The 11,490-nt window shown below is 49.4% G+C and overlaps 1 protein-coding gene across 3 annotated transcripts; it reads left to right on the top strand.

Annotated features, from left to right (window-relative positions):
• The first annotated feature begins 464 nt into the window (after positions 1-464).
• Positions 465-11,349, top strand: MINDY1 (MINDY lysine 48 deubiquitinase 1). 3 transcript variants are annotated; one of them, XM_042953894.1, is made up of 12 exons: positions 465-590; positions 676-773; positions 1,794-1,858; positions 5,272-6,094; positions 6,469-6,526; positions 6,943-7,007; positions 7,447-7,605; positions 7,948-8,050; positions 8,672-8,814; positions 9,605-9,796; positions 10,329-10,472; positions 10,809-11,349. In XM_042953894.1, the coding sequence occupies exons 4-12, from the start codon at positions 5,642-5,644 to the stop codon at positions 10,887-10,889; spliced, it is 1,398 nt and encodes a 465-aa protein (XP_042809828.1). In that variant the 5' UTR covers positions 465-590; positions 676-773; positions 1,794-1,858; positions 5,272-5,641; the 3' UTR covers positions 10,890-11,349. The 3 variants fall into 3 exon arrangements, with proteins under 3 accessions (XP_042809828.1, XP_042809829.1, XP_042809827.1); XM_042953895.1 differs by lacking the exon at positions 1,794-1,858 and having other exon boundaries at positions 5,527-6,094; XM_042953893.1 differs by lacking the exons at positions 465-590; positions 676-773; positions 1,794-1,858 and adding an exon at positions 885-1,724.
• The last annotated feature ends 141 nt before the right edge of the window (positions 11,350-11,490 follow it).

Genomic DNA, 11,490 nt, shown 5'->3' with positions numbered 1-11,490 from the left:
AACGTAGTTCAGAAGCTCCGAAATGGCCACAAGAATCGAAGGAAGGCGAGTTTTCCGAGATTACTTATTTGACAGAGAAATGTATATGTGTCAGTGTGACCTATATTTGTGGCATTTGAACTTCCCCTCTCTACTCAGGCTAAGTATAGCATCTTTCCATACATTACATAGAGCATCTGGTTGACGTCTTAAATTATACATGGCAAAAACAGCTCTTAGTCTTCCTTTCTCGAATTCTCCTCTTCACCAAACTGACCCTTTGCCACCAATTTTCTGATTGTCCGTGTTATTAAAACAATAGAATAATCTTTGACGTCTCTTTTTAATACCTACTACGGTCTCTTGCCACTCCTGCTGCTTTACAACTTGGTGGCCTGTTTTTTTCTATAGCCTCAGCAAACGTCTCCTTTTCCTGGACTGTTGTAACCTGGGTTTTTTGCTTCCTGCCTCCCTAATTGTTCAGACTGACGTTTCAGCCTTCAGAGTTGCTTGAAGTTTCATCCTGACGCAGCCCTGCCAGTCAAGTTAGAGCCCTTCAGAATGTAGAGCTGGGTTCCAACCTCCCTCAACTGCCACCTTCCAGCCCCACGGTATGCAGACTACTACAAATAAATGCACTCTCATCATCAAATACCCCCTCCTTTATTGATCCATCCCTTTATTTCTTACCGACAGCTTTTCCTGCTGGACCCTCCCTGCCCCCCTAGGAACTGAGAGGAGGTGACTGATGAGAAGCTGAGGCCTGTGCTGGGAACAAGGACCAGGGCACAGGGGTATTCATTCGATCTCCTGCTTGCTCAGCTAGTTCTCTCTCTGCTGCCTCTCTTCCCAGAGCCTGGGGAGTCCTCCACACCTTCTGCACCACCAGGGGCACAGCCCAACTAGTTCCATTTCTAGAAAAAAAGAAAGAAAAAAAAAAAAGATACAGTAAGGACTTAGAAAGTAGCAGGCTTTTTTTAACTTTAAATGAGTAAATATGCAAATGTTATGCTCCGTGGCCCTGCTTCTGTGGATCCAGAGCAAAGGCCCGCCATACCCAGGGAGAAAGCCCAATCCAACCGGCTGCTGCTGTCCAGCCCTGCTCCTCCCCATGCTCAGCAAGGGCAGTGTTCTTCCCTGTTCTCACCAGAGAGGCACAAGCGCTCCCTCCCTTCCAGCGGCAGGCGGAGGGAAGAGAAAGGGTCTGTTGTTTTCCTCTCCTTGTTTCTCTCTCCCTCACTGCTGATCACCCAGCTGCTGACCAGGTCAGAAAACCCTGATGGAAATTCTTCAGTGCTGGGCAAGCCCCTCCTCCTCCAGGGAGCTCGTCCTTGACTAATGTTTTTCTTTGTCCCGATGGGAAAAAAAGAGAGAGAAAGAAAAAAGAAAAACCACAAACTTCCTTTGAAAACCAGCGTGTAGTCTGGGCCTGGAGCGCACGCCCTAGACTCAGCAACTCAGGGAACCCGAAGACGCTCTGGGGTGACCTGGGAGCACCTAGGCTGCACCCCAGCCTGCCCCCACCCTTCTCTGGTGACCCCAGTCGTGGGCGTGGGTCCGGAAGTGGCCTCCACCAAGCCGGGACCGCCGCTCATAAACCTGTGTAGACCTGTATAAGCTCTGGCCTTGACAGCTGAAAGGCAACTGGGACTGTGGCAGCGCCCCTCACTGTAGCTACCTGCCCCATCGAACTGCCACAGCTGGACCCTCCTCCTCAGTCCTGGGACTGCAGCAGCGTCTTTAAGGTAAAAAACTTTGTTTTAACCATTTCCTTTACCTCCCCTCCAACCCCCAGTTCTCTTTTTCCTCTCCAGCTCTGGGAGGTGACATGGACTCTCCCTCCACTCCTGGTCTCTACAAGTCTGGATTTTGAGAGGAGGTAAGGCAGGAGGGCTATGTAAAAGGGACGAGGCGTGGTCCCTTCGTTTACTTCTTGTAATGAAAACTTCCCCGTCTCTCCTGCAAGCAAATAGACAGGGAATGAGAGGCGCGGTTGACTTATTCGGGGGACAAAATTTTAACCCGGAGTTGCATGAAGATTTGGGTCAGACTGAGAAGATTTCAGTGGGAAGGTTCCTGGGGGTGTGTATGGCTTATTGAAGCTACCCACCCATATTATATGTTTCTTGCAACTTTTGACTATTTACTGCCACTGCGAGGGAGGGGCCAGGGCTATTTTAACTCCCTCACCCACCACCAGAGGATAATTCCAGCAGGAGAGAATGTGTGGGACTTAGAAAAGAGGAAAATAATGAAATTCTGGTTTGTTTGAGTGCCCTCCCCCTCCTCCTTTCCTGTTCAGACATACTCCGTGCCCACCCCACCAGGAGCTCACCTTGTAGCGTAGAAATCCTTCATTCCGTCTCCTGCCCCTCCATTTAAGACTTAGCTTGCTTAGCTTTGCCCAATTTGTCTGGGACCCAGCTCCCTGTGGTGTCCAGCTCCTGGTTTCCTTTGGCTCATTCCCCTCACCAGCTAGCTGCCCAACCCCCACTGAATTATTGATCATTTCTGGCATTGGACAGAAAAGATAAGAAACAAATGCTGCTTTTCTCCAAGCTCTTTTAACTTTCCCAGGCTCTGGTTTCTGCTTCCAAGGCTCAACCTAAGTGTCATTTGGGAGGGGAGGAAAAAACGAGAGAGAAAAAACAGTGTAAGGTGTGCAGGCAATTTTTGCTAGTCTCATTCTAAATTAACAACATGTAATGAGATGCAGCTAGCACGAATTAGATTTGAATCAGGAGTATCAATTTGGGTGACTAGACTCCTTTTGGTAACTTTTACGTCTTTCAACTTCATGTCTCAGACCTTAACCTAGCCCTGAATTCCTGCCGCTTTACAAGAAGGAAGCATAGTGTCAGGTTAGGAGGGAGCTGGAGAAAAGACAAGATTTCTAACAAGTCTTAAGCTCTCCCCTTTTCTTACCGTGAGTGAGGGGAAGAGGGGAGCTAAGAGATTGAAGGGAGATGTTTTCCAGGGGACAGCGTTTGTGGCTTTTTATATATTTTTTTGCCATCCACAGCCTTAATTAAATGTCTGTGCTAGATTTGATGCTTAGTGCTGATAGAGAGCAGGTTAAACAGGCCCAGGGTTTATATCTAAAACAATCTACATGGGAATAGGAAGAACATGTGCACAGGAAGATGAATGTAAGGGGGGGTATTTCCTTTTTTTTTTTTAAGTTTTAATTTTTTAAATTTTTTTTTTTTTAACGTTTATTTATTTTTGAGACAGAGAGAGACAGAGCATGAACGGGGGAGGGGCAGAGAGAGAGGGAGACACAGAATCGGAAGCAGGCTCCAGGCTCTGAGCCATCGGCCCAGAGCCCGACGCGGGGCTCGAACTCACGGACTGTGAGATCGTGACCTGAGCTGAAGTCGGACGCTTAACCGACTGAGCCACCCAGGCGCCCCAAAGTTTTAATTTTTTAACAGATTTTTTAAAAATGTTTAATTATTTTTGAGAGACAGAGTGAGAGTGGGGGAGGGCAGAGAGAGAGGGAGACACAGAATCCGAAGCAGGCTCCAGCACAGAGCCCGATGCGGGGCTTGAACTCATGAACTGAGAGGTCATGGCCTGAGCCGAGGTTGGCCGCTTGGCCGACTGAGCCACCCAGGCGCCCCCTTTAAGTTTTAGTTTTAATTCCAGTTAGTTAACAGTGTTATATTAGTTTTAGGTGTACAATATAATGTTTCAACACTTCTGTACATGACCCTGTGCTTGTTACGAGGGAATATTTCTTATGTAAGTCAATAAAAAGCATTTCACATTCCATAATATATGAAGAGTGGGCAAGAGAGTATCTCCAGGTTTAGGTGATTGGGGAGCAGAGAGGAACTGAGAAACTGGCTATGCCGACTACAGCTGTTGAGAGTGTACTGACAGAATTTGTGGGGCAGTGGTTTTTGTGCTGGAATCTGAAGTTGCCTATCAGAACCTGTCTCTGATTCAAGTCCACATGGCCTACATTTCCCCTCTCTGGCTTACAGGAAGCCCCTCCCAAGACCTTTTTGCTGCAGTTTGGGATTGTGTAAAGTTCAGTAGAGTCCTTGGAGGAGAAAGACTTCTTTCTCACTGGTGTTTCATCTTTTAGGGGATGATTCTGCCTGTCTGTATCTCCACTTTTCACCCCAAGCACTCTGTGATTGTTAATCTTTTCACCCTTGGGATGAAGCAAAGAGAAGGTAGCTCTAAGGATATAAGCAGCCTGTGTGTGCTCTGGATGATCCACGAACAGCCAGGGAGTGGGGTTTGGTGTAGGGCAGAGGAATTACCACCCTCCTGGCTATATTGGGGGTTACCAACTTGACACCATTACAGGGTGCTAAAGATCATTGTATTAATAACCATTAGTACAGATGACCCTTGAACAATGCAGGGGTTAGGGACACTGACCATTCATGCAGTTGAAAATCTGGGGTGCCTGGGTGGCTCCATCAGTTAAGCGTCTGACTTCAGCTCAGGTTATGATTTCATGGTCCATGAGTTCGAGCCCTGCATCAGGCTCTGTGCTGACAGCTTAGAGCCTGGAGCCTGCTTCGGATTTTGTGTCTCCCTTTCTTTCTCTGTCCCTCCCACACTCACACTCTGTCTCTCAAAAATTAATAAATATTTTAAAAAATTAAAAAAAAAAAAGAAAACCTGTGTATAACTTTTGACTCCCCCCAAACTGAACTAACAGCCTAATGTTGACTGGAAACCTTACCAATAACATAAGCAGTCAATTGGCACATATTTTTTATGTTATATGTATTATATACTATATTCTTACAATAAAATAAGCTAAAGAAAAGAAAATGTTATTAAGAAAGTCGTAAAGGGGGTGTCTAGGTGGCTCAGTTGGTTGAGTGTTGGGCTCTTGATTTCGGCTTGGGTTGTAGTCTCCCGGTTCATGGGGTCAAGCCCTGAGTGGCACTCTGGGCTAGGCACAGAGCCTGTGGGGGTTCTGTCTCCCTTTCTCCCTGTCCCTCCACCACCCCTCAAAATAAATAAGAGTCAAAAAAACAAAAAAAAAGGAAACTAATGTAAATTGTGTGTCAACTATACTTCAACAACAACAAAAAGAAAATCATAAGGAAAATACATTTACTGTACTGTTCACGTATTTACTGAAAAAAATCCACATATGGTGGGTCTGCTCAGTTGAAATCCCGTGCGGTTGAAAACAGTGTTGTTCAAGGCTCAGCTGGACAGTTTTAACATTTCTTTCTCCATCTCTTTCCTTTCTGTCTTTCTGCCTTTACTTTCCCTTTCTCTCCATCCTTTTTCCATTCCTTGTCCGTATCATTTCAGGAAAGCTGACTCCATCCAATGATTTCAATCCTGCTGAAATCCTTCCTCCCAACCTGAAAGCCCTGTATCCTCATTGATCCCATGTGGTCACAGCAAGTTAGGGGTGACAAGAGCTCAGGCTGGGGCCCTTCTGCTTCCCCAGCTAAGTAAGAAAGACACATACTCCCCATAGCCAGGAGTGACTGTACAGACACTGTCCAGGCTTCCACACTGTATTCCTTTAACAAGACTTTTCTGGGTCCATTTGCTTTCCAGCCCAATGACTTCCTCCTTATTGGATTGGTCTCTTTTTCACATACCAAGCCTAGATTAGGCAACTCCTAGAGGGCAGGAAAGTCCTTTGGTGCCCCTCAGTTGACCTCTTCTGACCATGGAACACCATCAACCTGAGCATCCAGCCTCTGGTAAGGCCAGGATTATAGAAGCAGTCAGCCCTGAAAACCGTGAGGTCCTGTCACAACCAGATGTGCACCCCCAGGACAAGGATGCCGGAGATGCTGATGGGGCAGCTAGAGAACAGGAGACGGTAGACCAAACTTCGCTGCTGGCCCAGGGCCAGGATAACCTCGAGTCACCTGCACCTAATGCTAGTTCAATCCAACTGGGGCCAGCCCACGGGACACAGCCTGAGGCAGAGACAGGAGGGGCGTGCTCCAGACCCCAGGAGCTTCCCCAGCCCCCCAGGGCCCGACAGCCGGAGGTAGATTTCTACTGTGTAAAGTGGATCTCCTGGAAGGGAGAACGGACACCCATCATCACCCAGAGCACTAACGGCCCTTGCCCTCTCCTGGCCATCATGAACATCCTCTTTCTTCAGTGGAAGGTAAGAGAGGGTCCGGATGGGGGCTTAGACATTGCTGGGGAGAGTACTCTTCCCTGATCCATCTCCTCGATCATCCCGATCTCCTCAAACCTGGCGACATGTTCCAGATTATTCTCCATAGTTTTCCAGCTTGAACAAATGAGAATATATTCACAAAAACAAGACAAAACGAAACAAGTTTCTGCCTTGCTCTTGTATCTTCTGTTGTCTAGCAAATGGGAATGTCTTCACATGCATTCCCTCACTCCAGTTACAAGCCTTTTTTCCCACGACTCCCTCCCCTTCCCCCAGTCCTTCTATGTATTTCTGCTTCAGTGCTCTGTGAAGGAAAATACACACACGGCTAACCCTTTGGTCGCCCCTTCTGCCTTCAGGTGAAGCTGTCCCCTCAGAAGGAAGTGATCACATCAGATGAGCTCATGGCCCATCTTGGTGAGTGCCTAGGCCTTGGGGAGGTTCAAGAGCTATCCACTCAGAAATCCAGAATAGGAAGGGACTGCCCATTTGGGGCTCAGAGTAGCAGGGAAGGTGAAGGTGTACAGGGCGTCTCTGCAGGGCTGGGGAATGAAAAGCAAAAATCAAGGTGTCGGGAGCCTGGGATCATAACCCTACTTTGCCCTGAGCAACCTGGGATTGTAACCCTACTTTGCCCTGAACTTTCACACGTGACCTTGGGTGGGCTCTTTATCTTTGTGAGTCTCTCTTTTCCTTGAGAAGTGAGAGGTCTGGATTAGATTCTAAGGCTGTTTCCAGCTCTGAAAATCTGTGGTCCATGACCATTCTCTAGGAGAAGAGGAAGTAGGTTTTGGGGAAATTGGAGTAAGCTGAAAAGGGACCCTGTCTTATAGGAGACTGCCTCCTGTCCATCAAGCCCCAGGAGAAGTCAGAGGGACTTCAGCTGAATTTTCAGCAGGTGAGGCAAAGGTCTGCAGACGTGGGGATTTGCAGGTTCGTGAGGGGACACTGAGGCTAGGAAGAGAGGCCTTTCTTCTGCTTCTCAAGAAGGGCCCTTAAACTATGATTTTTGTCTGTGTTTCTTTTTTATTTCTTTCTGGAGGAGGAGGGTATATCTTTGTCCTAGAAAATATGTTCCTTTATACAAGATAAAGACGGGTTGAGGCAAAAGAAGAATGGAGTAGCCTGGAAGCGAACCAGGGAGGAAAAGCAACAATTTTATTATTTTTATTTCTGGAGCTAGGTGTCGGGAGAGGGGAGGCTAGACTAGCCATTATTGTCTTCTTGTTTTCTGCCAGCTTTATTGAGATATAACTGACTTATAACATTGCATAAGGTGAAGATGTATATCTACCATGTTGATGTGACATAGTCATCATTTTCTTTCCTAACCCCAGAATGTGGACGATGCAATGACAGTGTTGCCTAAACTGGCCACAGGTCTGGACGTCAATGTGCGATTCACAGGGGTCTCTGATTTTGAGTATACTCCTGAGTGCAGTGTCTTTGACCTCCTAGGCATACCTCTGTACCACGGCTGGCTGGTCGATCCACAGGTGAGGGTGAGACGGCCCAAATGAGGCTCCTATCCAGCTCAAGCTGACAGAGGAACAGCATTTTGTGGGGTGGGTGTTGGGGAGTTAGGAATTAGATTGGCTTGAGAAGAGAATAGGCTTTAGAGGCTGGACCCAGTGCAGAATTCCTTGAATTTTAACCTTTCTGGGGAGAGGGATAACACTCAAATACGGGCAGACCACACGCACGGAGGTCTGTTCTTTGGGTACAGAAAATGTCAAGACTCTTTGGTTACAGGGTTGTGATCCTTTCGGGCTTGCTTCATTTCCTTCCTCAAAAGATCTTAATTGTCTTGGTACCACCCCGCCCCACTGCCCACGCAGAGTCCTGAGGCTGTGAGCGCAGTTGGGAAGCTGAGTTACAACCAGCTGGTAGAGAAGATTATCACCTGCAAACACTCTAGCGACACCAACCTCGTGACAGAAGGTAACAGCCCTGCCTTCTCTCCTGCGGATCTTAGTGGAGGGAAGGACTCTTAGTGGAGGGAAGGATGGCTGCTTCAGTTTATTGTTTATTGTCTGCCTCCCCCCACCAAGTCCCCCTAGAATAAACACCCCATGAGAGAGAATCTGGGGAACTGTCGGTTGCGTACAGTACCCAGCATGCTGCCTGGCACAAAGTACAGGCACAAGGAACTACCCGTTGGGTGAATGAATACCGCCAGGCCCCAAGGGATTTCAGAAGGTGGGACCATCCCTAGGGCTTTATTTTTTTTTTAATTAAAAAACAATTGTTTTAATGTTTATTTATTTTTGACAGACACAGAGCAGGAGTGGGGAAGGGGCAGAGAGAGAGAGGGAGACACAGAATCTGAAGCAGGCTCCAGGCTCTGAGCTGTCAGCACAGAGCCCGATGCAGGCTTGAACTCAAAGACTGCGAGATCATGACCTGAGCCAAAGTCGGTCACTCAACCAACTGAGCCACCCAGGTGCCCCTCATCCCTAGGGCTTTTGACAGGGATTCTATGAATGATCCTTCCTCCTGTTGTGGATTTTGGATTTAAGCCAAGCCTCTTGCCCCGCAATTTTGTGCCCTTCCTTCCGGCAGGCCTGATCGCAGAGCAGTTCCTGGAGACCACTGCAGCGCAGCTGACCTACCATGGACTGTGTGAGCTCACAGCCGCTGCCAAGGAGGGTGAACTTAGCGTCTTTTTCCGAAACAACCACTTTAGCACCATGACAAAGCACAAGGTGAGAAGGCTTTGGGGATGGGGGCTGGGGGGTGGCGTCCTGTCACTGCCCTGTGGCTTTTTCTTCCTGGTCAGTGTTTCAGACAGGAGAAGGTAGATTGAGTTCAGGTAACAAACAAGCCCTGAAATCCCTGTGGTTTCCTACAGCAAAGGTTTATTTCTCATGTGTGCCACGTGGCCATTGCAGATTGGCTGCAGTTCTGGCCTATGTCCTCTGTGCTCTTGGACCCAGGCTGACAAAACAGCTTTAATCTAGAATATGAGAGGGAAAAGAGAGAGAGAGACACCACACACTCACTTTTAATGCCTCTGTCTCGAGATGACGCGTGTCATTTCTGCTAACATCTCACTGGCCAGAGCAAGCCAGAAGGAATAAGCCTGTCGTCATTGGGACAGGAAATAAAATCCGCTCCCAGGAAGGGAATGGAATTAAACGGAAGAGGGAAAGGTCTTTGGCTCTCAAAGGATTTATCCTCAGAGCCATCAGGCGAGCCCAGAGAACCATGGGAAGCAGAGTAGGAAGCAGCATCTTGTGTGGGACCCATAGCCCTGAGGACTCAGGCTGGACCACAGCGATCGCCATACTTACCCCCAGCTGACCATATGCTCAGACGTCCCTTCCTTCTCCCCACGGCCACACGTATTTGTCAAAGACACACATGCCTGCGCTGACAGGTGGCAGCCAGCACACCAGATGACTCAAATGGTCCCTGCATCCCAGGTGATTTCTGGCCATCACATTGCCTCTGTGTCACCTATCCCACCAACGAGCTTTGTCCTCTTCTTTGCAGAGTCACTTGTACCTGCTGGTCACCGACCAGGGCTTCCTGCAGGAGGAGCAGGTGGTATGGGAGAGCCTGCACAACGTGGATGGGGACAGCTGCTTCTGCAACTCGGACTTCCACCTGAGTCACTCCCTTGGCAAGGGACCTGGAGCGGGAGGTGGGAACGGCTCCCCCGAACAGCAGCAGCTCGTAGACCAGGTGTGTGTGTGGGGCCTCCGGGAGGGTGCAGGGAGCACGGCTGCCTCGGAGCTCTTTGCTGCAGGCAGGGCATGCATTTGGTCATCTAGAGATCATGACACATGACAGCTGTGCCCCTTTACTGTTAACTTCGGACTGCCTCCATGCCTGGAGTGTCACCACACACAATGTGCTTGTCTGTGTATTCTGCTCTGGAGGAGGAGCTGGAGAATTTGAAGGAGAAGAAAAATGGGTCTTGGGGGGCTGGGGGGACTCCATCGGTTAAGCGTCCGACTTTGGCTCAGGTCAAGATCTCATGGTTCGTGGGTTCAAGCTCTGCATCAGGCTCTGTGCTGACTGACAGCTCAGAGCCTGGAGACTGCTTTGGATTCTGTGTCTCCCTCTCTCTCTGCCCCTCCCCTGCTCATGCTCTCTGTCTCTCAAAAATAAACATTTAAAAAAAAAAAGAAAGAAAAGTGAGTTTGGAAACATAAAGCTGGCCTGAATGTCCCGGCCCACCTCACCACTCTTGTTCTGTCTCGACTCTCTCTAGGACTACCTAATCGCCTTGTCCCTGCAGCAGCAACCACAAGGCACGTTGGGTCTTAGTGACTTGGAACTGGCCCAGCAGCTTCAGCAAGAGGAGTACCAGCAGCAGCCAGCAGTCCAGACTGCACCAGGGCGGGCCTCCCCACAGGTGAGCGGTCACTGCCTAGGGGCCTTCCCACTGGCCCAGAGCTGTGCCCTGCTCCTCGGCATCTGGACACTTGTCATGGCTAGTCCTGCAATGGTCTCTTCAAGGTGTCTCTCTCCCCTGGGTCCCATCTTATCTTTCTCTTCCCACTGCCAAAGCAGGCTCCAGGCTCTGAGCTGTCAGCACAGAGCCTGACGCAGGGCTCAAACCCGCGAAACGTGAGAGTGTGACCTGAGCCAAAGTCGGATGCCTAACCGACTGAGCCCCCACTTCCATCTAGAGCCTTTGTCCTTATGCTCTTCTGAGCTGGTGGGTGACCCACTGTTCAATCCCACACAGGGGAGAGGAGCCATGTTGGGACGTCCAGCCGGGGAGCGTCGGCAGAGGCCGAAGCAAGAGTCATACTGTGTCCTGCTGTAGCTGTGCCCAAGGCTGGGCCTGCCCTGCCTCCTCTTTCAGAGGCCTTGGCTCTTCTGCTTGCTTCCCCAGCTCAACTCCTGAGATACGCAGGGTAACTTATTTATGGACTGGTGGGGATCCCAGCAGGCAGTGAACGCCAAGGTCCTGCCCTTATGTGCTGCCACCTTCTCTGCCTCCAGGTCATCCAGGGCAACATTGGGGGTGGTGGGGGTGAGGCTTTCCGGTTCCCAGATCCCCTTCCCCGGAGTAGTCCTACTAATATACACACTCAGGCTCCAGGGTGAGGGCTCCATCTAGAATGTGTCTAGAATGCGTCTCCCCTGCTTCCCACCCCTGACTGGCTGGGTCTCCCTGGGGATCCTGCGGGCCTGTCTCCTATTGTTTCAGGGTTTGATTTGGGTTTCTATCCATTATTTGTAATGCCTTCCTAAGGTTTGGAAATAAAACTTCTTTCCTGAGATCTGTTGTTTGCCTTGCCCTGCAGCAGTCAGGTTAAGTATTTGACCCAATTAAGGAATGCAAAAAAGGTGGGGTGGGCGGGGTAAAGAGGTGGGTGGGGGGGGAGGGTGTGGCGTGTGCTTTGCTTGTCATTTCGAATAGG

The sequence above is a fragment of the Panthera leo genome, chromosome C1 (assembly GCF_018350215.1).
Source record: "Panthera leo isolate Ple1 chromosome C1, P.leo_Ple1_pat1.1, whole genome shotgun sequence".
Lineage (NCBI taxonomy): Eukaryota > Metazoa > Chordata > Mammalia > Carnivora > Felidae > Panthera > Panthera leo.
Note: the sequence above shows the minus strand (reverse complement) of the source record. Positions and strands in the feature narration are given on the sequence as shown.